This window comes from Dunckerocampus dactyliophorus, chromosome 8 (assembly GCF_027744805.1).
Source record: "Dunckerocampus dactyliophorus isolate RoL2022-P2 chromosome 8, RoL_Ddac_1.1, whole genome shotgun sequence".
NCBI classification, from domain to species: domain Eukaryota; kingdom Metazoa; phylum Chordata; class Actinopteri; order Syngnathiformes; family Syngnathidae; genus Dunckerocampus; species Dunckerocampus dactyliophorus.
In genome coordinates, this window is record NC_072826.1 from 29,692,318 (window position 1) to 29,719,816 (window position 27,499).

At 43.2% G+C, this 27,499-nt stretch overlaps 1 protein-coding gene across 2 annotated transcripts in view; it reads left to right on the forward strand.

The window, feature by feature from the left end:
• Positions 1-12,698, forward strand: part of col7a1 (collagen, type VII, alpha 1) — a 135,296-nt gene extending 122,598 nt beyond the window's left edge. Inside the window, exons 112-118 of one of the 2 annotated variants that reach the window (XM_054784696.1) lie at positions 347-400; positions 528-576; positions 3,945-4,028; positions 4,285-4,410; positions 4,471-4,602; positions 12,285-12,467; positions 12,559-12,698. In XM_054784696.1, the coding sequence (XP_054640671.1) occupies positions 347-400; positions 528-576; positions 3,945-4,028; positions 4,285-4,410; positions 4,471-4,602; positions 12,285-12,467; positions 12,559-12,587 (657 nt within the window). In that variant the 3' untranslated portion in view covers positions 12,588-12,698. Of the gene's footprint in view, positions 1-346; positions 401-527; positions 781-3,944; positions 4,029-4,284; positions 4,411-4,470; positions 4,603-12,284; positions 12,468-12,558 lie in introns of those variants that run through there. The other variant, XR_008572235.1, reaches the window with a different exon arrangement.
• Positions 12,699-27,499: the final 14,801 nt, after the last annotated feature.

Below are 27,499 nucleotides of genomic sequence, written 5' to 3' on the forward strand. Positions count from 1 at the left end.
GACACTAAATCACATTCAATCCACATTTTTACCAAAAATGTTGCCTTTTCAAGGCTGTGCTCTTCAACTTTTGTTGAGCAGCCTATTTCACTTGAACGCTTCTTTGCAGTAAATTGCTTTTTGTATTTTGAAGCTCTACCTGAAACGTCCTCAAGATCCAACGGTGCAAAATGTACATTCTTGACATGTTTTCTAATTGTTTTTCTAAGCAATTCCATGGTATTATTTCATCTCTGTTTGGAATTGTGTGGAGGGTTTTGTGCTGAGTGAACCTTCCTGTTGATTGTCTAATGAGTTCATGTGCTGCAGGCATCTCTGCGGGTTGTAATACCTGTCCATGTTGTAGGGGGAGATGGGCCCAGATGGAGCCAAGGGAGACAGAGGAGAGCCGGGCATGACGGTCAGTGCTTGATCCCTGAAAACATTGCCACCAAACGCCATGAACATAAAAGTCACAAGAAGATTCCAAGGCCTTGTTGGTCCTTATCATTGATTGTGTGTTCCGCTCCTTCCTCTTTGGAATTCAGGAGGATGAGGTCAGAGAGTATGTTCGCTCCGAGATGAGTCAGCACTGTGGTGAGTCTTTGGTGCAGCTGGCATTGCTAATTCATAAGTGCGCTGTCCTCAAGCTGAACTTTAGATAAGACGGCCGTCTGTGAGTCACCGTCATGAGAGAAGTTTTAACTACAGCAATGTCACCGCTCTTTCGACTGACCTTTTCTCCTTTGTCCTCCTCGCATTCTTCATCCACGCCGTCCGTCTGATGCTCAGCGTGCGGAGGTGAGTGAGCGGCACGGGTGGGAAGGGCGTACAGACGGGCTGTGATTTAGCATGAGTCATATACCAGCGCGCATATGCTGCCTTCACAGCAGACGGGCCTGGTGTCACGTATTTGCATCTCAACTCATTTCACACGCAGCCCGAAACGTCATTCGGAACGGCTTTTCCGTGTGGAATCAATGTCGATAACCCAGATGCTTTTACATTTTCTCATGCATTCCAGTAAGATGCTCCACCTATCTTACACCTTTTCCATAAAAATCAAAATAACATACAGTAATCCCTCATTTATGGCGCTTAATTGGTTCCAGACCAGATTGGGATAAGTCAATGTACACCAAGTAGTGTTCCGTCTTTATAAAAGGAATATTTGTGTACCCTAGTTAAAGCATAGAAAAGAGAGAGAGGGCCTATTTGTCCTGCCCTGGTGGGCCCACGTGGTATTCCCGGCATCCCAGGGGAGCGTGGAGAGACGGTTGGTGTTTTCCTTTCCTTTTCAACTCATAAGAACCCAGAGAGACCAAGTGGAACACATCGAACACATTTCTGATGTATTTTTTTTTTCTAACATGCTATAACTGTCATCCCACGCTCACGGCAGTTCTTTGTTTCCAGACCCGGTCTTGATAAGTACATTTCTGCAAAGTAGAATTCTTTATGCAGAAATCCAATATGTTCATAGTTAGTGCACAGAAAACCTGTGTGTGACCTTCTAAATACGGATTTTAACATTATTAGAGCCCTCTAGACATGAAATAACACCCCGAGAGTCACCTTTGCACTCCTATTATCCGATATAGTAGACATAATATGAAAAGATAAGACACATTAAGCACAGAAAACCTGTTTACCACCTTCTAAATACGCTTTTTAACATTATTAGAGCCCTGAAATAATACCCTTATAATCACCTTCACACTCCCATTACCCATTATAGTAGACACTGTAAGAAGACAAAATAAGACATTTAAGTCGGCCTGTCAAAAGAAAAATGCATTAATGGCGGTAGCTAATTTATTTCATTAATTACGTTATTTTTTAGTGTAATTAACGCATGCGCACCAGAGCTAGCGCAAGTCTCCGTTGTGACGGCAGATGGATTCACAGTGGAGCGTCCCCACACAGTCACGCTCTTTTCCAACTTCATTCTGACCTGAACACATCAACAGCAGTACAATTCCTACAGCGTATACCGGACGTCTCTCCAACTCACACACGCCTCTAGTCCCTTCATCCTGGGAACCACACGTCCTCATTCTCATTACCAGAACTCCATATGCATTCAGGGACACTCCGAACATCGCAAAGATGGCTTTATAATGCGTAACTCTTAATTCAGTTGTACAATTTGCTCCATTGAAGTATGCTGGAAAATACACTGAAAACAAGTACATTTACCTTAAATACGTGATGTATTTGAATGCAACCCCTCATTGCCCAAGTTCATTTGGAGCTGTTAATGCATAAAAATATATATAATCCTGTCCTGTCATTTATCTTTGTCTTCATTAAATACAGTAAAAATTTGCATATTTCACACATTGTTGCTAATCGTGATTAATCATGATTAATTCATTTTAAAACTTTCATTAATCTGATTAAAAGGTGTCATCATTTGACAGCCCTACTTTATTCCCATAATATTTTTGCTTTACTCTTGTAACCTAATTTTACAAAAACTACAACTTTATTTGTTGTTTTGTTTTTCATAACATTACGACTTAAAACAAATGTAAACATAAACGAGAGAAGCACTCGGAGAGTGCAGACCTCCGCCAAGCGCCATAGTTATAGTAGCGTAGTGTTGTAATGTTAAAGACAAAATACGTTATTTTCTTCAAGTGGTGATATTATTAGAAACAAAACAAAAAAATAGGTTTTGGAAAATTAGGTTGGGGGAAAAAGTCATAATATTACAAAAATAAAGTCAAATATTATGGGAATAAAGTCATAATTGCAAGAAGTAATTATAATAAAAGTTGAAATAATTGGAAAATAAAAAAACAAGCAGCACCAAAAAAAGCTGCATGAATAAATTTAAAATATATATATAATAAAAGGTGTATCCTAACGAGAAAAAATTGTTGCTAATAGTGATTAATCATGATTAATTAATTTTAACATGTGATTAATCTGATTAAAATGTTTAATCATTTCACAGCCCTAGTTTATTCCCATTATATTTTTGCTTTATTCTAGGAACCAAATTTTACAAAAACTACAACTTTATATTTGTTGTTTTGTTTTTTGTAACATTACGACTTAAAAGAAATATAAACATAAAACGAGAGAAGCACTCGGAGAGCGCAGACCTCCGCCCAGCGCCATAGTTCCCCCCCATATTGCGATTCACACCAAAATAATAATCCTACATTTTTTGGATCAGTCTTTGATGTTTTGTAGAACCTGTTGGAAACCTGTTTTTTTCCTCCAAGTGCTCTGACCATTTTTTTGTGGAGTTTTTGCGCAAAAATTCTGAAAATGGTCCTAATCTTGCAATGTTAAAGAATTCCTGGATCTAGACTGCAATCCGGATCGTCCCTGTTGGAGATGAAATTCAAAAGGACCACTTTAGTAAATGAATTAAGCCAATTTCACCTATCCTGTCTTTTACCATGAAAACTGGCGCATGTTGAAGCCAGGACGTATTACTCTGATGTGACGTGATAGAAGAGGCAGGATGAAAACATGTTGTGTCCGTGTAGCCTTGTATTCATCTTCAAATGCACTAAACCCTTACCGTCATTCAGTGCACAACGAAAACAAAATCCTTGCACGAAGAGACAAATAAGCCCTGAAAATAAACATGGGAGTTAATCAATATGCATCACTACTGAGAATGAGGCCAAATCAATCGTTTCAGTCATGATTTATTTATTGCCGCACACATGCACACACCGATGATGATGAAGTAGTTAATAATGCACGTGCATAAAAGACAGGCGGCCATGCTGTGTCAATGATGGATGCTGTTGTGTCGTACAATGATGTCTTCCACGTGGTCGAATGATCCCTGTGGCTGTTTCACGTGTGGCAACGGTGGAGCGATGTTTCTGGTGTCTTTGGGTTTCTAAACTAGCTTCTCTTCTGTTCTTTGCATCCTTCCTTCCTTCCTGACACCTGTGGAACCATTTCCTCCTCTGTGTCCTCTGCGGCTCTCTCAGCTTCAGGCCCCGTCATTGGCTTCCAGCCCGTGGCCGGGGCTCGGCCCGCCCCGGAGCAACGCGCGGCCCGGAAGGCTGACGAGGGTGAGTGTTTCCGCCCGTGCGGCGCTCTGCTTGGCGGCCTCCATGTCTGTTTTGGCGCCTGCCCTGCCCTCAGTCCATCAGACAGGCTGCTGATGGACTGAATCATTGGTGGTTTTCTTGGAAGAAAACAGAGGACTCCCTTTGTGAAGTCTCCTCCTGCCCTAATCAATACAAACTTTTAGGGTACATTTCAAGGCTCCTTGCTCTGCTTACGCCAGACGTTTGGATGCGTAACACGTCCCCGCTGCTCTCTCAGGTCGTGAGCTGCGCGTGGTGATGAACACCAACGACCCTGACTACGAGCACATCTACTCCATCGAGGCCTACGACGACCCCGTAGATGAGCTTCTGTACTTCCCTCCCCCTGACAACCGCACCGACGGTACGTGTGATCATTGCTATTCTCACAACGCTGCCGTGCTCACTTGGCGCGTGTCCACAGGTGTGCCTGACAGGCAGGATCCAAAGTCAGTCAAAGTTAAAGCCAACAACGCACCAAAGGCAGCCAAAGTTACAGCTCTAAAGTCAGCCAAGCCTAAACCAGTTAGGGCCAGGAGGCGGGCCCACGGGGAAGGTAGGGAAGCTTGTAAACTCTTACATCATATTATTATATCATATCATATACAGTCAAACCTGTCTATAGCAGCCACTGAAGGGAAACGGCAAAAGTGGCCACTATGGACAGGTTGGCGGCCATTTAGAATTTGTGCACACACATATTAACATGTATTCACAAAAAGACTGGAGCAAAACCAAGAGATGTAGGGGAAAACGCTCTGTTGACACATAAACAGGTAGGTAAATCTAGGTAACAGCTCCGGTGAGGAAACTAGTAATATCAATAACAACAATGAACCAGCGCCGCACATTTGACGGCGCTGGCCTTTTATCTGTCACAAATGTTAATTGACCGCAGCTGCGCGGCCACCAAGCATGAAGCGGCTGCCTCTTCCTCCCCGGAGAAGGCACAGCCTGCCAAATAAGAGCGCAGGACAGGGGACGCTTGCTCCTGTCCTGCAGAACGTCACAAATTTCCATCTTTGATTTTTTTTTAAACACGATTTTAAAAGCAAGAAATAAAAATTTTAGTGAACGAGCCCGAGGATGTATGTACAGGATACGCGTGAAGCAGTCAGGAATGGGTGTGTGCGTGAACAATTGAGTGCGGAGGAGGTGCGAAGATCGTCGTAAAGTAACAATACCATCGCTCCTTTCTTATTGAATGGGCTTCGAATTCATTGAATCTTTTCAGGGCGGCATTGCAAAGTAAGGAGACGGCTTTTTTATGTCGAACTAGGACTCAGTAATTCAAGTCTACACACGACGGCTTCATTGCTTAAAAAACAAAACGTTTTCGTGCATGAAGCTTCTCCTTGAGTCTGGATTTTGGTCGCTATATGCGGTCAGATATTGACCAAGGGATACAAAATGGGTGCCCGCTGGCCGCGTTAGACAGGTGACCGCTATACACAGGGCTATCCATCCATCCATTTACCGGAGAAAACCCACACACACACGGTGAGAACATGCAAACTCCACACAGAAATGCCCAAGGGAGAATCGAACCCAGGTCTTCCTGATCTCCAGGCTGTTACTGTGTTGGCCAACGTGCTAAACACTAGACCCCCACAGGGTCTAAGCTACGCTACGTTACGTTACGCTACGTTGTGTTATGTGGCGTTACGTTATGTGGTGTTATGTTATGTGGCGTTATGTGGTGTTATGTTATGAGGTGTTATGTTATGTGGCCTTATGTTATGTGACGTTATGTTATGTGGTGTTATGTTATGTGGCGTTACGTTATGTGGTGTTATGTTATGTGGTGTTATGTTATGTTGTGTTATGTTATGTGGCGTTACGTTATGTGGTGTTATGTGGTGTTATGTTATGTGGTGTTATGTTATGTGGTGTTATGTTATGTGGCGTTACATTATGTGGTGTTATGTTATGTGGTGTTATGTTATGTGGCCTTATGTTACGTGGTGTTATGTTATGTGGTGTTATGTCATGTGGTGTTACGTTATGTGGCGTTATGTGGTGTTATGTTATGTGGTGTTATGTTATGTGGCCTTATGTTATGTGGTGTTATGTCATGTGGTGTTATGTTATGTGGCGTTATGTGGTGTTATGTTATGTGGTGTTATGTTATGTGGCGTTATGTGGTGTTATGTTATGTGGCCTTATGTTATGTGGCCTTATGTTATGTGACGTTATGTTATGTGGTGTTATGTTATGTGGCGTTACGTTATGTGGTGTTATGTGGTGTTATGTTATGTGGTGTTATGTTATGTGGTGTTATGTTATGTGGCGTTACATTATGTGGTGTTATGTGGTGTTATGTTATGTGGTGTTATGTTATGTGGCCTTATGTTATGTGGTGTTATGTTATGTGGTGTTATGTCATGTGGTGTTATGTTATGTGGCGTTATGTGGTGTTATGTTATGTGGTGTTATGTTATGTGGCCTTATGTTATGTGGTGTTATGTCATGTGGTGTTATGTTATGTGGCGTTATGTGGTGTTATGTTATGTGGTGTTATGTTATGTGGTGTTATGTTATGTGGTGTTATGTGGTGTTATGTTATGTGGTGTTATGTTATATGGTGTTATGTTATGTGGCGTTATGTGGTGTTATGTTATGTGGTGTTATGTTATGTGGCCTTATGTTATGTGGCGTTATGTGGTGTTATGTTATGTGGCCTTATGTTATGTGGCCTTATGTTATGTGGTGTTATGTTATGTGGTGTTATGTTATGTGGCCTTATGTTATGTGGTGTTATGTTATGTGGTGTTATGTTATATGGTGTTATGTTATGTGGCGTTATGTGGTGTTATGTTATGTGGTGTTATGTTATGTGGCCTTATGTTATGTGGTGTTATGTTATGTGGCCTTATGTTATGTGGTGTTATGTTATGTGGTGTTATGTTATGTGGCGTTACATTATGTGGTGTTATGTGGTGTTATGTTATGTGGTGTTATGTTATGTGGTGTTATGTTATGTGGCCTTATGTTATGTGGTGTTATGTCATGTGGTGTTATGTTATGTGGCGTTATGTGGTGTTATGTTATGTGGTGTTATGTTATGTGGCGTTACGTTATGTGGTGTTATGTTATGTGGTGTTATGTTATGTGGTGTTATGTTATGTGGTGTTATGTTATGTGGTGTTATGTTATATGGTGTTATGTTATGTGGCGTTATGTGGTGTTATGTTATGTGGTGTTATGTTATGTGGTGTTATGTTATGTGGCCTTATGTTATGTGGCGTTATGTGGTGTTATGTTATGTGGCCTTATGTTATGTGGCCTTATGTTATGTGGTGTTATGTTATGTGGTGTTATGTTATGTGGCCTTATGTTATGTGGTGTTATGTTATGTGGTGTTATGTTATATGGTGTTATGTTATGTGGCGTTATGTGGTGTTATGTTATGTGGTGTTATGTTATGTGGTGTTATGTTATGTGGCCTTATGTTATGTGGCGTTATGTGGTGTTATGTTATGTGGCCTTATGTTATGTGGCCTTATGTTATGTGGTGTTATGTTATGTGGTGTTATGTTATGTGGCCTTATGTTATGTGGTGTTATGTTATGTGGTGTTATGTTATGTGGTGTTATGTTATGTGGCGTTACATTATGTGGTGTTATGTGGTGTTATGTTATGTGGTGTTATGTTATGTGGCCTTATGTTATGTGGTGTTATGTTATGTGGTGTTATGTCATGTGGTGTTACGTTATGTGGCGTTATGTGGTGTTATGTTATGTGGTGTTATGTTATGTGGCCTTATGTTATGTGGTGTTATGTCATGTGGTGTTATGTTATGTGGCGTTATGTGGTGTTATGTTATGTGGTGTTATGTTATGTGGTGTTATGTGGTGTTATGTTATGTGGTGTTATGTTATATGGTGTTATGTTATGTGGCGTTATGTGGTGTTATGTTATGTGGCCTTATGTTATGTGACGTTATGTTATGTGGTGTTATGTTATGTGGCGTTACGTTATGTGGTGTTATGTGGTGTTATGTTATGTGGCCTTATGTTATGTGGTGTTATGTTATGTGGCCTTATGTTATGTGGTGTTATGTTATGTGGTGTTATGTTATGTGGCGTTACATTATGTGGTGTTATGTGGTGTTATGTTATGTGGTGTTATGTTATGTGGTGTTATGTTATGTGGCCTTATGTTATGTGGTGTTATGTCATGTGGTGTTATGTTATGTGGCGTTATGTGGTGTTATGTTATGTGGTGTTATGTTATGTGGCGTTACGTTATGTGGTGTTATGTTATGTGGTGTTATGTTATGTGGTGTTATGTTATGTGGTGTTATGTTATGTGGTGTTATGTTATATGGTGTTATGTTATGTGGCGTTATGTGGTGTTATGTTATGTGGTGTTATGTTATGTGGTGTTATGTTATGTGGCCTTATGTTATGTGGCGTTATGTGGTGTTATGTTATGTGGCCTTATGTTATGTGGCCTTATGTTATGTGGTGTTATGTTATGTGGTGTTATGTTATGTGGCCTTATGTTATGTGGTGTTATGTTATGTGGTGTTATGTTATATGGTGTTATGTTATGTGGCGTTATGTGGTGTTATGTTATGTGGTGTTATGTTATGTGGCCTTATGTTATGTGGTGTTATGTTATGTGGCCTTATGTTATGTGGTGTTATGTTATGTGGTGTTATGTTATGTGGTGTTATGTTATGTGGCGTTACATTATGTGGTGTTATGTGGTGTTATGTTATGTGGTGTTATGTTATGTGGCCTTATGTTATGTGGTGTTATGTTATGTGGTGTTATGTTATATGGTGTTATGTTATGTGGCGTTATGTGGTGTTATGTTATGTGGTGTTATGTTATGTGGTGTTATGTTATGTGGCCTTATGTTATGTGGCGTTATGTGGTGTTATGTTATGTGGCCTTATGTTATGTGGCCTTATGTTATGTGGTGTTATGTTATGTGGTGTTATGTTATGTGGCCTTATGTTATGTGGTGTTATGTTATGTGGTGTTATGTTATATGGTGTTATGTTATGTGGCGTTATGTGGTGTTATGTTATGTGGTGTTATGTTATGTGGCCTTATGTTATGTGGTGTTATGTTATGTGGCCTTATGTTATGTGGTGTTATGTTATGTGGTGTTATGTTATGTGGCGTTACATTATGTGGTGTTATGTGGTGTTATGTTATGTGGTGTTATGTGGTGTTATGTTATGTGGCCTTATGTTATGTGGCCTTATGTTATGTGGTGTTATGTTATGTGGTGTTATGTTATGTGGCCTTATGTTATGTGGTGTTATGTTATGTGGTGTTATGTTATATGGTGTTATGTTATGTGGCGTTATGTGGTGTTATGTTATGTGGTGTTATGTTATGTGGCCTTATGTTATGTGGTGTTATGTTATGTGGCCTTATGTTATGTGGTGTTATGTTATGTGGTGTTATGTTATGTGGTGTTATGTTATGTGGCGTTACATTATGTGGTGTTATGTGGTGTTATGTTATGTGGTGTTATGTTATGTGGCCTTATGTTATGTGGTGTTATGTTATGTGGTGTTATGTTATATGGTGTTATGTTATGTGGCGTTATGTGGTGTTATGTTATGTGGTGTTATGTTATGTGGTGTTATGTTATGTGGCCTTATGTTATGTGGCGTTATGTGGTGTTATGTTATGTGGCCTTATGTTATGTGGCCTTATGTTATGTGGTGTTATGTTATGTGGTGTTATGTTATGTGGCCTTATGTTATGTGGTGTTATGTTATGTGGTGTTATGTTATATGGTGTTATGTTATGTGGCGTTATGTGGTGTTATGTTATGTGGTGTTATGTTATGTGGCCTTATGTTATGTGGTGTTATGTTATGTGGCCTTATGTTATGTGGTGTTATGTTATGTGGTGTTATGTTATGTGGCGTTACATTATGTGGTGTTATGTGGTGTTATGTTATGTGGTGTTATGTTATGTGGCCTTATGTTATGTGGTGTTATGTTATGTGGTGTTATGTCATGTGGTGTTACGTTATGTGGCGTTATGTGGTGTTATGTTATGTGGTGTTATGTTATGTGGCCTTATGTTATGTGGTGTTATGTCATGTGGTGTTATGTTATGTGGCGTTATGTGGTGTTATGTTATGTGGTGTTATGTTATGTGGTGTTATGTGGTGTTATGTTATGTGGTGTTATGTTATATGGTGTTATGTTATGTGGCGTTATGTGGTGTTATGTTATGTGGCCTTATGTTATGTGGCCTTATGTTATGTGACGTTATGTTATGTGGTGTTATGTTATGTGGCGTTACGTTATGTGGTGTTATGTGGTGTTATGTTATGTGGCCTTATGTTATGTGGTGTTATGTTATGTGGCCTTATGTTATGTGGTGTTATGTTATGTGGTGTTATGTTATGTGGCGTTACATTATGTGGTGTTATGTGGTGTTATGTTATGTGGTGTTATGTTATGTGGCCTTATGTTATGTGGTGTTATGTCATGTGGTGTTATGTTATGTGGCGTTATGTGGTGTTATGTTATGTGGTGTTATGTTATGTGGCGTTACGTTATGTGGTGTTATGTTATGTGGTGTTATGTTATGTGGTGTTATGTTATGTGGTGTTATGTTATGTGGTGTTATGGTATGTGGCGTTATGTGGTGTTATGTTATGTGGTGTTATGTTATGTGGTGTTATGTTATGTGGCCTTATGTTATGTGGCGTTATGTGGTGTTATGTTATGTGGCCTTATGTTATGTGGCCTTATGTTATGTGGTGTTATGTTATGTGGTGTTATGTTATGTGGCCTTATGTTATGTGGTGTTATGTTATGTGGTGTTATGTTATATGGTGTTATGTTATGTGGCGTTATGTGGTGTAATGTTATGTGGTGTTATGTTATGTGGCCTTATGTTATGTGGTGTTATGTTATGTGGCCTTATGTTATGTGGTGTTATGTTATGTGGTGTTATGTTATGTGGTGTTATGTTATGTGGCGTTACATTATGTGGTGTTATGTGGTGTTATGTTATGTGGTGTTATGTGGTGTTATGTTATGTGGTGTTATGTTATATGGTGTTATGTTATGTGGCGTTATGTGGTGTTATGTTATGTGGCCTTATGTTATGTGGCCTTATGTTATGTGACATTATGTTATGTGGTGTTATGTTATGTGGCGTTACGTTATGTGGTGTTATGTGGTGTTATGTTATGTGGCGTTACATTATGTGGTGTTATGTGGTGTTATGTTATGTGGTGTTATGTTATGTGGCCTTATGTTATGTGGTGTTATGTTATGTGGTGTTATGTCATGTGGTGTTATGTTATGTGGCGTTATGTGGTGTTATGTTATGTGGTGTTATGTTATGTGGCCTTATGTTATGTGGTGTTATGTCATGTGGTGTTATGTTATGTGGCGTTATGTGGTGTTATGTTATGTGGTGTTATGTTATGTGGCGTTACGTTATGTGGTGTTATGTTATGTGGTGTTATGTTATGTGGTGTTATGTTATGTGGTGTTATGTGGTGTTATGTTATGTGGTGTTATGTTATATGGTGTTATGTTATGTGGCGTTATGTGGTGTTATGTTATGTGGTGTTATGTTATGTGGTGTTATGTTATGTGGCCTTATGTTATGTGGCGTTATGTGGTGTTATGTTATGTGGCCTTATGTTATGTGGCCTTATGTTATGTGGTGTTATGTTATGTGGTGTTATGTTATGTGGTGTTATGTTATGTGGCCTTATGTTATGTGGTGTTATGTTATGTGGCCTTATGTTATGTGGTGTTATGTTATGTGGCCTTATGTTATGTGGTGTTATGTTATGTGGTGTTATGTTATGTGGCCTTATGTTATGTGGTGTTATGTTATGTGGTGTTATGTTATGTGGCCTTATGTTATGTGGTGTTATGTTATGTGGCGTTATGTGGTGTTATGTGGTGTTATGTTATGTGGCCTTATGTTATGTGACGTTATGTGACGTTATGACATGTTATGACGTTACTTTATGGCACGTTATGACGTTACGTTATGACTGAAGCATGTCACATGTAGACACCAAGACACCTAGGAATTGTTTTCATCTGTGAAAAATTGCAAACTCCTTCTTTGTTGAGTAAAACACTGGTTCACAAGGCATGCTTGGTGTGGAAGAACTTGAGAATACCACTTTTGTCCGTACAATCCCCACAAAACAATGCTCATTTCCTCTCCTTTCTCATCGTGCTCCCTTTCCTCCTCCTTCTCTTGATGGGAACATGCGGCGCAGCTCCAGCCGAGCTCTGCTTGCTGCCACTGGAGGAGGGCGGCTGTGGACGCTACACCCTGCGCTGGTACTTTAACCGCAGCGTTCAGGCGTGCAGGCCTTTCATCTACAGCGGCTGTGGAGGAAATGACAACCGCTTCCTCCACTTGGAAGAGTGTGAGGAGGTGTGCCTTGACAAGGATGAAGGTACACAACACACACACACACACACGCGCACACGCACACGCATACTTTAGCAGCGCAGACTGAATGTTGTGCAATGCAAACTGTTCTTCAGGGTCTCCGTCCATGCAGACAGCCCGGTGATGGCGACCAAGTGCTTCACTACACAGGAACACCAGCCTTCTTATAGCTTTTAAGTCTTTTTTTCTGTTAAATATTTGTTGTTTTTTTATTTATTAAACCACGCTTGCTATATTTGCTTTATGATGCTAAACGCCTGCACAAAATACCCTAAATGGTGCTTATCAGGTGCTGTGTTTATGAAAATATCCGGTCATAACCTATCAAGCTGTACATAATCATAGCAGATTTGAGGCACATTCTAGAAATACAATTCAACAACAAAACTGACAATAACCACAACAGCAATCATGGAAAAATCTGCAGGAATTTGACAAGAATAAAGTGAAACTATTAAGAGAAAGAAGGTGTAATCTCACTTGGCGAAGTTGACATTTCATGACAATAAGGTAATATTATGAGGAAAAATAATCTCATTTGTTAGCAAGGAACTGAAATATTCAAGAAAAAAGGCTGTTTTTTTTAAAGTTGTCATATTATAGGAAACAAAATAATGAGGTTGTGGGGAATGTTATGAGAGCAAAGTCTAAATATTATGAGAGTAGAGTCATGATATTATGAGAATACAATGTACAAGGAGAAAGTTGAAATAGTTGGAAAATTTAAAAACCAGCAGAAATGGAAAAAAAAAAAGCTGTCATTTTACTAGAACAAAGCCAAAATAAGAAAAAGAGAAAAATGTCTTATTCTTACGAGAAAGTTGCAATTGAACACGTTAAACTCCAAATATAATCATGTCATTTCAGTAGCACACTGTTCAAATATTAAAGCAAAACTGAGTTATTTTCTTGAAGTAGTAATATTATGAGAAACAAAACAAAACTAATAAAGTTATAACTTTTGGAAAATTAGTTTGGGGAAAACTTTAAAAAATTATTGGAATAAAGTCAAAATATTATGGGAATAAAGTCATAATTATGAAAAGAAAATTTACTTTAAAAAGGTGAAATGCTTGGGAAAAAAAACAAGCAGCAGAAATAAAACAATTGCTTTGATTTTACAAGAATAAATTCAATATATATTTTTTTTAAAGTTGTATCCTCACGAGAAAAAAAGTTGCAATTTTACGAGAATAAACTCACAATATTATCACACAAACGTCATTTTAGTAGCACAGTGTTGTAATGTTCAACACAAAATATCTTGTTTTCTTGGTAATATTGGTAATATTATGAGAAACAAAACAATAAATACGTTTTGGAAAGTTTTGGGGAAAAGTCATATTACAAAAATAGTAAACATATGATGGGAATAAAGTTATAATTAGAAAATGTACTTTCAAAAGTTGAAATATTTGGAACATTAAAAAAGCATCTGAAATAAAAAAAAATGCTTGAATTTTACAAGAATAAATAAAAAACATTTTTAAGTTGTATCCTCATGAAAAAAAGAAGTCGCAATTTTACGAGAATAAACTCACAATATTATGCCACAAAAATAATGTAATTTTAGCAGCATAGAGGTGAAATATTAAAGATAATGGTATGAGAAACAACACAAAGAATAAAATTAGGCGGGGGAAGTCATAATATTAGAAAAATAAAGTCAAAATGTGATGAGAATAAAGTTAGAATATGACAGCAAGAAAAGTTATGAAGATTATTCAAGGGGAAAATTCAAATATTTGAAAAATTTTTTAAAGCAGCCACAAAAATGGGTAAAAAAGAGCAAGGTGATACTGAAAATATGCTTTTTCACCAATATCACAAATCCGAGGTGCACATTTTCCTTAAAACATTGGCATATCTTTAGTAAATATCACAGTGGCGTCCTTCCATTTTTCACTGTGTGGCCCTCGCTGCAAAAACCTTTGGGCACCCCTGCGCTTACATGCTTCTCCACGTGATTCAGTGGTGTCATGCTGGAAGAACAAACACAGAACTCTCACTTTCATTGCCTCTAATTAGCATGCATGCGGAGGAGTGGAAGATTATAAATAGCAAAAATGCCTAAAAGACCCCCACTAGTTGTTATAATAGATGCTTTTGTCACATATGAACAATCAGGCGTAGAGTTCTGCTTTATTTTGTATTCAGTAGGGAACATTTTCACGAGTATTTTGTAAGTTTTGCCCCCTCACAAAGACATGAACAGTACTGAATTGTTATTAATGTTTATTGGGACAGAGAGAGACACACTTTTCATGAACGTTGTCAAATCATCTGTATTTGATTGAGGGAAACAGGCGGGCACTGGTGGCACAATAATGCATTCATGGAAGAAATTAGGGGTGTCACAAGATCTCGCGAGATTAAAATGGGACAGGATTTCTCCTTCGGAACCAAAATGTCTCGTGGACGGTAATAAATCAATGATTTAGTCACACAATAAATGAAAATGAACTGGATCATTTTGCTGCCCTCGATATATTGCCATGTGCATGCGTGTTTGTTTTCCTCCAAATCAGCACCTTGGCACGTTTGTTCCATAGAGCAACGGCATGAACGGAGTGAGCCCCTTTGTCAGTCATACAGCCTCTTTGTCTCGGTGGGTGGAGGCGGGGCCGCTAGCATACACACAAGAGTGCAGAAGAGTATAACGTAGGAGAAATGATATTAGTAGATTGCAATGTACAGTCATATGTTTTTATTGTACTATTCTTAAAGGTAATGTTCAAATCTCGCCCCGTCTCGTTCTCATAGAGCCAGTCTCGTGTACCGTCTCGTCTCGTGGCACCACTATCAAATACTGTACGTATTTCACTCGCTCAAATACAAATTCATTTCTAACCTTTATTTGATCATTTTTCAAAAAAAAAATTTAATAAATGTACTAGGGGAATTATGAGGGAATTATGCCATCATACCGATAAATCCGGTAACATTAAAAACAGCTACTTTGGGGGTGAGCAAATCAAGCGCTCCTGAGCTCACTCGTAAACAAACATTCCGAGGAAGATATTTCGCGTGCTAGTTGTACGAAATGCTCCGCGATGAGGGGGGAAAAAAACCCAGAGACCTCCGTGGCGTCACACCGACTGCTCGGAGCGTGTGCCCGAATACAGTGCACCTTGCTGGGCCACGCCAGGTGGCTCCTCCCGCTCCATACTCTCCTGAGTAGTAGTTCTCCTGATAGTAGTGATGTGGTAGTAGTGATGTCATATTTGATGAGGACAAATCAACAGGTACACTTGGTCAAATCTTAATTTGTTTCGGTCCTTCCTATGTCCAGGTGTGCACAAACTTCCCTTAAATGTAAATGTTGTACCAAATGCTCTGCGATGAGGGGGAAAAAAAGACCATGGAGCACACAAAAAACCTCATCAGCCAACTGAAACTCCAGCACAGCAGCGTTTGATGAGTGCAAAAGGTTTGCCAGAGACCTCCGTGGCGTCACACCGGCTGCTCGGAGCGTGTGTCCGAATACAGTGCACCTTGCTGGGCCACAGCAGGTGTCTCCTCCCGCTCTGCACATGGATGCTGATGTTTACTCTTCTAAAATGCAAAGCAAAAAAAAAAAAAAAGATGTTTTTGTGCTGTGTGTTGATGGTACATTTTTTTCCAGTGTGATTTTACTTTCTTAGCATTTTGAATAAAGTGCATGGTGCAGGTTCACGTCAGTGCAAAAAGACAAGCCGGTGATAACATCAAATGAGTGTTTCTCAGGCTGATGTGTGAATCTTTATCTTGCATTTGAATGTGTGTGTGTGTGCGTGTGCGTGTGCGTGTGCGTGTGCGTGTGCGTGTGCGTGTGTGTGTGTGAGAGACCAATCAGTCTGTTCCACTTTCATCAGCATATTTGATTAATGAGAGGATTTTCTGCTTGTTGGCCATGACTGCTCCCCGCCTCGCTTTTCCATGCTCTCTGCCCTCGCTTGATTTCCCCTGGTGGGATACTAGAGTGACTCCACATCCACTTCAGCACACTTTGTCACCTGGCTCCGTTCCTCAAGTCTGCACTGCATCAAAGTTTGCGCCGGCGCGTGATGTGAAACAGCAGTGGAAACAAGTGAAAGTCACTGTTGCAAACGCCGCAGATGATGATTACACCGGCACTAATAAGTGTTTGTTGTTATCAGCCAATATTGGCAACACGGCAGAGGAGCGTTTTATATTCTTGACTGAACGTGGCAGACGAAGCGTACTAGACTTATTTAATTGCAAAGCTTCCACGTGTGCCCGTGGTCTGTTTAAGCTAAATGCGCAGAAGCACAATCCAGATTTAGCTCTATAATATACCTCACACACTTATTCAAGGGTATTTTTCATTCCATTCCATTTTCCTCCGCTTATCCGGGTCCGGGTCGTGGGGGCAGCAGTCTTAGTAGGGACGCCCAGACTTCCCGGTCCCCGACCACCTCCTCCAGCTCCACCCGGAGGACACCAAGGCGTTCCCAGGCCAGCTGTGAGACATAATCCCTCCAGCGTGTCCTAGGTCTTCCCCCGGGGCCTTCTCCCAACTGGGCATGCCCGAAACACCTCACCAGGGAGGCGTCCAGGAGGCATCTGGACTAGATGCCCGAGCCACCTCAGCTGGCTCCTCTCGATGTGAAGGAGCAGCGGCTCTACTCTGAGCTCCTCCCGGATAACCGAGCTCCTCACCCTGTCTCTTAGGGTGAGTCCCGCTACCCTACGGAGGAAGCTCATTTCAGCTGCTTGTATCCGCGATCTCGTTCTTTCGTTCATGACCCAAAGCCCATGACCGTAGGTGAGAGTGGGAACGTAGATCGAACGGTAAATTGAGAGCTTTTCCTTCCGGCCCAGCTCTCTCTCTCTCCGACCCCGAGATACTTGAACTCCTCCACCTTGGGCAGCACCTCATTCCCAACCCGGAGGGAGCAATCCACCCTTTTCCGACTGAGAACCATGGCTTCAGATTTGGAGGTGCCGAGTCTCATCCCAGAAGCTTCACACTCAGATGCAAACCGTCCCAGTAAACGCTGCAGGTCACAGCCCGATGAGGCCATCAGGACCACATCGTCTGCAAATAACAGAGATGAGATCCTAGTGCCCCCGAACTGGACTCCCTCGACACCTTGGCTGCGCCTCGAAATTCTGTCCATGAAAATTATAAACAGAATCAGTGACAAAGGGCAGCCTTGGCGGAGGCCAACGTTCACTGGAAACAGGCTTGACTTACTACTGGCAATGCGAACCAGGCTCCTGCTCCGGTTGTACAAGGACTGAATGGCACGTAGTAGCGCGCCACCAATCCCATACTCCCGGAGCACCCCCCACAGGACACCGCGAGGGACATGGTCGAATGCCTTTTCCAGGTCCACAAAGCACATGTAGACCGGTTGGGAAAACTCCCAAGTACCCTCCAGTACCCTTGCAAGGGTGTAGAGCTGGTCCAGTGTTCCGCGACCAGGACGAAAACCACATTGCACCTCCTGCAGCCGAGGTTCGATTAATGGTCATACCTTTCTCTCCAGCACCCTGGAATAGACTTTCCCAGGGAGGCTGAGGAGTGTGATCCCCTATAGTTGGAACACACCCTCTGGTCACCCTTCTTGAAAAGGGGGACCACCACCCCAGTCTGCCAATCCCTAGGTACTGTTCCCGACTTCTACGCAATTTTAAAGAGACGTGTCAGCCAAGACAGTCCTTCAACATCCAGAGCCTTAGGGTATTTTAAGTTATAAAATAAATATCAATAATAATAATAAATAATAAACCTCAAAGACTTGCCATTGGGTCCTTGGGAGCCTGGTTGGCATTGCCAGTAAGTCCAGCCTGTGTTCGGTGAGCGCCAAGGCTGCCCTTTGTCACCCATTCTGTTCATCATTTTCATGGACACAATTTTCGCTCCTCTGGTCCATATCCCTCCCAGTCGACCAGGTACTGCACCCCTGGCTGCCGTTTGACGCCCCTGCGCAACCTGAAGCTCCATTGTTCCATTGAAGGAACATGATGGTGGAAAACATCTCATCTCCTTGTCATGCCAGTAACGTTGGAAGCCATCAGGACCATCAAGGCAGAATAAAATTTTCTTCCACCTTTCAATGTCCCATGTTTGGTGCTCTCCTGCTAATTCCAAACGCCCAGTTTTGTGGCCTTGAAGGAGACGAGGCCTTTGAATTATTTGTAGACCATTTTGTCATTGATGTAATCTTCATGTATGGCATAATAATGCAAGTACATTGTATCAAAAGCAATAATTGGAATGTCAAGAGCTGTTAAATAAAATAAATTAAACAAGTTAAAAAAACAAAAAAAAACTATAAAAAAATAGACCCTGTCTCTCTTAAGAAAAAAATGCTGCAATAAAAAGCACACACAACTATAAAAACAACTAATAAAATGCACTATCAAGTCTCTGTAAAAAAAAAAAAAAATGGTACTTTGATAAATAATGAACATTGGGTATTATTATTTAACTCATTCAATCCCAGCCATTTTCCAAAAGACAACCCCTTCTTTAGTGGCCATTTTAGAGCATTTTGACAGATCTTTCAAGGCACACAGCATATCCTATGACGATATAATCATGGAACCTACCAAAAGAAAGATTAGACTCCCGCCTTTAATCAGACACAAAAAAGGTGGTTTCTACCTTTTTCGGTTCTTTAGTAATCAGCAGTAGAACTTAGGTAGGTTTCAGGAAAATATCAGTTCCCAACTACAAAAGGAAGAAAACCAGCTTTTTGTGAAAAGATACATTTCCAGCATAACTTTCACTTTGACACAAATATTGTTTGGTTTTGCGACAGCTCAAATATCTAAACAACTATACAACAACATAAACAGCACAAAATTGTTAAAATTAAAATAACGATTTATTTACAAATATAACACCATCATCTATTTACAGTTTGCACATTTGGAACTGAACTATGTGTGTGCACGTGTGTGCATGTGTTAAAATGTCCCTACAATGCGTAATCTTCTGCACGCTACACTCCTCCACGCTCTCTACTTCCTCCTTCCTGTCATGTGTGATTTTCCCGTCCTCATGATTCCTGCAGAGCTCTTATCGAATCCGCCTCTGCCACCTTGTGGCCGTTTTTATGGCGTAAAAATTGCTCCGTAGTGAAAGTGACAGCTGCGTCATCACCTCTTTTTGCCTCTCGCGCAAAAAAACGTAAAAGACGTATAAATACGTTGTTGGGATCGGGCGTTTGGGGATTATAAAGGTATCGCTACGTCTTTGGTATTGAATGAGTTAACAGGAAGGCTTAACGTATAGCCAACGACACTTTATGTGAGCGTGCACAATTTTGCAATATTTTGTTTATATTTACTTTGTCGAGCAAACGCATCAGTAAGCGTCGACTGTCGGGACGAAGGCTCTGCTGCACCTCGCGGTAGCCATATTCCCCTTCTTCCTCGTCACCATTTACAAGCAAATGCGACATATCAGCTCGTCGGAGTTCGTAGGCTCACCTTGTCCATTCTGTTTTAAAAGCGAAATATTCCCGCACTGGAGCTGTGGCATTTGCCTTAGAAACCATCACTTTGGTGCCTTTATTCACATTCGTGTTTGCTCGCTTGTAGGCTGCAACACTCTCTGTGTGCCCCGCCTCCACCCACTGGGACAACAGGAGGGTTCACTCACTCCGTTCATTCCTCTTTAGAACCAACGTGTTGCGACAGATGCACAGAGTGAACCTCTTGATGAGGAAAACAAGCATGCAGCACATGTCAATATATCGAGGCCGGCAAAATTGTTGAGTTTGATTGATTGATTTGATTATGATTATGACAGGCCCTCGTACTGTAGGAGGAAGTTGGATTGCAACGGAGAAGAAAACCAAAACAAATTTTATCCATGATTAGTTGAAACAACCCAACAAAATTCCTTTCCTTTCCTCATTTTTGCCAGTGCTAAAAATAGCTGCATTCCCTAATGTGAGGAGAGTGCAAGTAAGGAGTGGTAAGAAGCGTCACTAATGTCCCATTCCTGCTGTGTGTTTGAGTGCTGAAGTGGTGATGAGTCAAGGTGATCCTCAGCAGAACAGACTGAAAGTGTGCTACAAGCAGAGAATTGTAATTTAATTTCACGTAAGTGGCTGCATCGTTCCTGAGCCTTCTTGATGTTATTGTAATTCCCAACATAGCAGCCGCGCCGCCGGCATCAAAGCCAAACTCGGGCCTTAATATGAAGATTACAGACCTTTGCATATAAAATAGAAATGCCATTCAGGGCCCGTATCATTTGCATTTTTCAATAATGGAGATTTGGGCCGCGGCTGGCGTTGTTTTTCTGTTAAAAATATAATTTCCTGCAGGATGGTGCTTTGTGATGACGCACAGGAAATGCACCGGAACCAGAATGGGTTACGAGATAGTTTGCTATATATCTTTCAGAAATCAATTAATAAATTATGTTTGTCCTGATCAATCACACAATAAATGAAAATGAACCTGCTCATTTTGCCGGGCTCAATATATTGCCAAGTGCATGCGTGTCTCTTTTCGTCATCTCTCGCCTCCAAACAGACAGGGAGAGGTTTCACTCTGTGCAATGCTTTCAGCAACATTGCGTGTTTGTTCCACAGAACAACAGCGTGAATGGGGTGAGCCCTTTTGTCAGTCACACAGCCTCTTTGCCTTGGTGGGCGGAGGCGCTGGCATACACGCACAGTGCAGAAGAGTGAGTTGATTGCAATATATAGTCACATTTTGTCACTATACTTCAAGTAATGTTAAAATGTCGTCTCGTCTTATTGACCCGATCTTGTTTATGGTCTCGTCTTGAGGGTTTCGTGACACCCCGGGGATTAATCATTTATGGGAATGCCTCATAACGCCAAGCATTGTAACATGAGGACCACCTGTTCATGCAAGAGGCATGTGGCTTCAAATCACATCGTCTACGTGTGGAAAAACAATTCTTAAAAAGTCCAACATCGGTGGCCGAGCGGTTAGCATGTTGGCTACACAGTCAGGAAATTTGGAAGATCTGGGTTTTAATCTCTGCTTGGCATCTTTGTGTGGATTTGGCATTTTATCCATTATTAGAATGCTCTAGACATGAAATAACACCCCTATAGTCACCTTTACACTCCTATTACCAGAGAAAATAAAAATTATTAAAAGCTGCTTTCAAGCAAATTTGTGCAACAATTGTAGCTAGAGGATAGAAAACCTGTTTATGACCTTCTAAATATGCTTTTTAACATTATTAGAGCCCTCTAGACATGAAATAACACCCATATAGTCACAATTACACTCCTGTTACTCAAAATAGTAGACATAATAATAAAACATAGGAAAGACGTTTATGACCTTCTAAATATGCTTTTTAACATCATTAGAGCCCTCTAGACATGAAATTACACCCCTGTAGCCCTATGGCACCTTTACACTTCTATTACCCAATATAGTAGACATAATAAGAGAAAATAAGGCAATACAAAATTTAAAGAGTTAATTTCAAGCAAATTTGTGCAACAATTGATATTTCTTTTAGTGCACATGAAGGTGGTGAGTGACCTTGACTGTTTATCGGCGTTTGGCTGGCAGGAGCCGGACAGCTCCAAGCTCAACAAGAGGCCGGCCAAAGTCTCTCTTTCTCTGCCGCACTTCTTCCTCCCACCCGCAGGCACAGAGGCTGTTGCCATGGCGATGAAACATGCACGCAAATGTGCTCAACCTCACTTCCAGGAGCACATGATCCATCCATCTTTGTTTCCACGCTGCCGATGCTCGTGTCCACGCTTGGACTTTGTGTGTCCTGCTCAGGCTGGTCTCCACTCTGTCATGGCGCCATGTGTGACGGAGAAATAGGATTACTGGAGAGCTTATCTCCCATGTGAGCGTGTGTAGGTGTGTGTGTGCGTGTGCAGCGTTTACACCCCCTATTGACCCGAGCATCCTGGCTAACCTTCCTTGGAGGAAGTGTGCCCTTTCAACCGCCACCGCACACGTCCTAGCGTGACTTCATCCAGTCAGTACGCGCTTGTTCTCGCAGTAGAAGTATCTCACAAGACGCACTCAACCTAAAAACTGTTCCACTTCATTCCTGTAGGTGCCGGTAGCGTGTCCTTCACACTGCCAAAGCCCATCAGGAAGTTTTGGCTGCCCAAACGCAATGCTCACGGGGATTTATCTGGGGGGTGGTCTTGGTACGTCTTTTTACGTCAGCTGCAAATCAGTAAACATGACCTTGACTGGCCGACCACAGAGCAGCACTTTTTCACAGTTTATGAGATGCTGTGTTTGAGGGATTTCCATGAGCTGCACGCTAGCATCATCAACATGATGAAGAAATGCGTTCTCATACGCTCCTGATCCAAATCTTCAGACCAGTTGAAAAACTGCTAGAATTTACATTTTGCACGTTTGGATCTTAATGAGGTTTTAAGTAGAGCTACAATATGCAAAAGCAAGAAGGGGGAGTGAGACAAAAAGCACTTTGAAAAAGTAATTTATTGAAAACAACAATTAAAGTGAAATAGGCTGTTTATCAGCTGATCAAAAGTTTAAGACCATCGCTCAAAAAAGAACAAAAAATGTTCTCAGTAGGACTCAGTAATGAGGAGCTCCACCGTTCTTGTTCATGGTCCAGGATGGTCCAAAAGAGTGATGTTATTCTCCCTGAAGAAGTCCTTGGTCAAGCGAGCATAGTGAAGTGCAGCGTTGTCCTGTTGAAGAACCCAGCTGTTACCACACAGACGAGTGCTCTCAGTCATGAGGGATGCCCGCTGTAACACCTGCACGTAAGCAGCCGCCATTTGACGGCCACGCACCATCTGAAGCTCCGGTGTTCCACTGAATGAAAAAGCATCCCAGATCATGATGGCCCCCCCTCCACTGTGCCGGGTAGAAAACATCTCAGGTGGGATCTCCTTGTCATGCCAATATCGTTGGTGTCACGAGGTGGCATAAGCCAAGTTCTGTATTCCGATATGCCGAGTGAGGTACACAGAGCATGAATACAAAAAATAATGTATTACTAAAGGTAATAAGGTACAAAAATGCAAAAATACAAACAAAGAAGCAAAAAGGGAAAACAGAAAGTCTCAGGGCACAAGCCAGGGAAAAAACACAAAACACTGCTAAGCTAAGGCAGGAAAAAACACGAGTAAGAAACGGAAACAGCTGCGATACAAAAGGGTAGCACATAATACTTAGCATACACTGACAGAGGTATTCAGGTACAACAGGCAAAAGGTAGACCAGTTAGGAGCCACCGGGGAAACGGGAATGGCTATAGGTTCACAGGATAGCGAAGGAATAACTGGCGCTGCTCTGTAGTCTGTCAGCAGCTGATAAAGGTGCCGGGTGATTGCTTTCAGGTGTGTCTCATCAGTGTGATCAGGGACAGCATGTACCGAAAGACACGGCAGACAGGGCGCAGCAGAGCGACAAACACAGTACGCCCCCCTTACAAGTCGCCCCTTGGCGGCATACCTGGCTCATTGGGATGGAGAGAGTGGAAGTCGCGAATGAGTGAGGTGTCCAGGATACAGGAGCGGGAGACCCAGGAGCGCTCCTCTGGTCCATATCCCTCCCAGTCGACCAGGTACTGCACCTCCCCGCCCCTCTTCCTCGAGTCCAGAATAGCCTTCACCGTGTAGGCTGGCAGGCCATCGATCATGCGCGGAGGAGGCTGGGGCTCAACCGGAGGACACAGTGGACGGGAAGAGACCTGCTTGATCCGGGAGACATGAAATACGGGATGAATTTTAGATGACCCGGGCAGCTTGAGTTTGACAGCGGAGGGACTGATGACAGTGTCGATGGTGTATGGTCCCACAAATCTTGGGGCCAGCTTCTTGTTAGTGCTTGTTAGCGGTAAGTCCTTAGAAGATAGCTAGACCTCCTGGCCTGGCTGGTAAGCGGGTGCGGGAACCCTGTTTCGGTCTGCCAACCGACGGTTACGGTCTGCTGTCCTAGATAGTGCAGCCCTGGTTTCACGCCAGATCCTGTGGGCCCGGCGGAGGTACTGTTGCACGGAAGGAATGGCAACTTCCTTTTCCAGGGCTCGGAATAGTGGGGGTTGAAAACCGAATGCGGCCTTAAAAGGCAACATGCCTGTGGCTGAGCAAATGAGGGAGTTTTGGGCGTACTCAACCCAGAGGAGGTGGGAGGACCAAGAGGATGGGTGCTGGTGGCAAACGCAACTGAGGGCTGCCTCCAAGTCCTGGTTTGCCTGCTCTGTCTGGCCGTTAGTGTGAGGGTGATATCCTGAAGACAAACTCACAGAAGCGGCAAGAGTCTTGCAAAATGTTTTCCATACCTTGGAGGCGAATTGTGGTCCCTGATCGGATACCAGGTCTGTGGGAATGCCATGGAGTCTGAACACATGCTTGACTAGAAGACGGGCCGTTTCCATACCTGAGGGTAATCTGTTGAGAGCGATGAAGTGAGCCATTTTTGAGAATCTGTCAATCACGTTGAGAATTACCGTGTGACCTCAGGATGACGGCAACCCTGTGATGAAGTCGAGAGCTATGTGGGACCACGGACGAGATGGTACAGGTAGAGGTTGGAGAAGTCCAGCAGAAGGTCAGTGTGAAGCTTTGTTCCTGGCACAGACAGAGCAGTCCTTCACATCTGCTGACATGGTGGCCCACCAGAACCTCTGTTCCAGTATGAACTTGGTACGTGTTATGCCAGGGTGACAAGATAGTTTGGAGTTTTGCCCCCATTGGAGTACCTCTGACCTGAGGCCGTCGGGAACGAAGAGTTTATCCTCCGGACATCCTGCAGGTGGTGCAATTCCGGAATTGGCCTCTTGTCTGCCTCCGCCGGGCCATAGATCCTAGACAGTGCGTCTGGCTTGAGGTTGCGGGAGCCCGGTCTGTAAGTGATTGTAAAGTTAAAACGGGTTAGGAGAAGTGACCAACGGGCTTGACGAGAGTTCAGTCTGTGAGCTGCCCGAATATATGCCAAGTTCTTGTGGTCTGTAAGGACGAAGAATGGTGTGGCTGCTCCCTCCAGCCAATGCCTCCACCCCCTCAGCGGCAGAACGATGGCCAGCAGCTCCCTATTCCCCACGTCGTAGTTCCCCTCAGCATTGGTGAGGCGGCGCAAGAAGAATGCACACGGGTGGAGCTTGTGGTCGACTGCTGATCTCTGGGACACGACCGCACCCACTCCTGTATCCGAGGCGTCAACTTCGACAAAAAATTGTAGAGAGGGGTCATTCCATTCCATTCCATTCCATTCCATTTTCCTCCGCTTATCCGGGTCCGGGTCGCGGGGGCAGTAGTCTTAGTAGGGAAGCCCAGACTTCCCGGTCCCCGACCACCTCCTCCAACTCCACCGGGAGGACACCAAGGCGTTCCCAGGCCAGCGGTGAGACATAATCCCTCCAGCGTGTCCTAGGTCTTCCCCGGGGCCTTCTCCTGGCTGGGCATGCCCGAAACACCTCACCAGGGAGGCGTCCGGGAGGCATCCGGACTAGATGCCCTACCCACCTCAGCTGGCTCCTCTCGATGTGAAAGAGCAGCGGCTCTACTCTGAGCTCCTCCCAGATAACCGAGCTCCTCACCCTATCTCTCCCTTTACCCATCCATCCATCCATCTTCTACCGCTTATCCGAGATCGGGTCGCGGGGGCAACAGCCTAAGCAGGGAGGCCCAGATCTTCCTCTCCCCGGCCACTTCGTCCAGCTCCTCCCGGCGGATCCCGAGGCGTTCCCAGGCCAGTTGGGAAACATCGTCTCTCCAACGTGTCCTGGGTCTTCCCCGAGGCCTTCTACCGGTCGGACTTGTCCTGAACACCTCCCCAGGGAGGCGTCCGGGAGGCATCCTGACCAGATGCCCAAGCCACCTCATCTGGCTCCTCTCAATGCGGAGGAGCAGCGGTTCTACTCCGAGGCTCTCCCGGATGACAGTGCTTCTCACCCTATCTCTAAGGGAGAGCCTAGCCACCCTACGGAGAAAACTCATTTCGGCCGCTTGTGCCCGCGATCTTGTCCTTTCGGTCATTACCCAAAGCTCATGACCATAGGTGAGGGTAGGAACGTAGATCGACCAGTAAATTGAGAGCTTTGCCTTTTGGCTTAGCTCTCTCTTCACCACAACAGACCGATGTAGAGTCTGCATCACTGCAGACGCCACACCAATTCGCTTATCGATCTCGTGTTCCATTCTTCCCTCACTCGTGAATAAGACCCCAAGGTACTTAAACTCCTCCACTTGGGGCAGGATCTCATCCCCAACCTGGAGATGGCATTCCACCCTTTTCCGGGCGAGAACCATGGACTCGGACTTGGAGGTGCTGATTCTCATCCCAGCCGCTTCGCACTCGGCTGCGAACCGATCCAGTGAAAGTTGAAGTTCACGGCTTCATGAAGCCAGCAGGACCACATCATCTGCAAAAAGCAGAGACTCAATCCTGCAGCCACCAAACCGGAACCCCTCAACGCCCTGGCTGCGCCTAGAAATTCTGTCCATAAAAATAATGAACAGAATTGGTGACAAAGGGCAGCTCTGGCGGAGTCCAACCCTCACTGGAAACGGGTCCGACTTACTGCCGGCAATGCGAACCAAACTCTGACACCGGTCATACAGGGAACGAACAGCTTGAATTAGCTGGTCCGATACCCCATACTCCCGGAGTACTCCCCACAAAATTCCTTGCGGAACACGGTCGAATGCCTTCTCCAAGTCCACAAAACACATGTAGACTGGTTGGGCAAACTCCCATGCACCCTCAAGGACCCTGCTGAGAGTGTAGAGCTGGTCCACAGTTCCACGACCAGGACGAAAACCACACTGCTCCTCCTGAATCCGAGATTCAACTATCCGGCGGATCCTCCTCTGCAGAACCCCTGAATATACCTTACCAGGGAGGCTGAGGAGTGTGATTCCACGATAGTTGGAACACACCCTCCGGTACCCCTTCTTAAAAAGGGGAACCACCACCCCGGTCTGCCAATCCAGAGGTACTGCCCCCGATGTCCACGCGATGCTGCAGAGTCGTGTCAACCAAGACATGCCTAGAGCATCCATGGCCTTAAGGAACTCCGGGCGGATCTCATCCACCCCGGGGCCCTGCCACCGAGGAGCTTTTTGACAA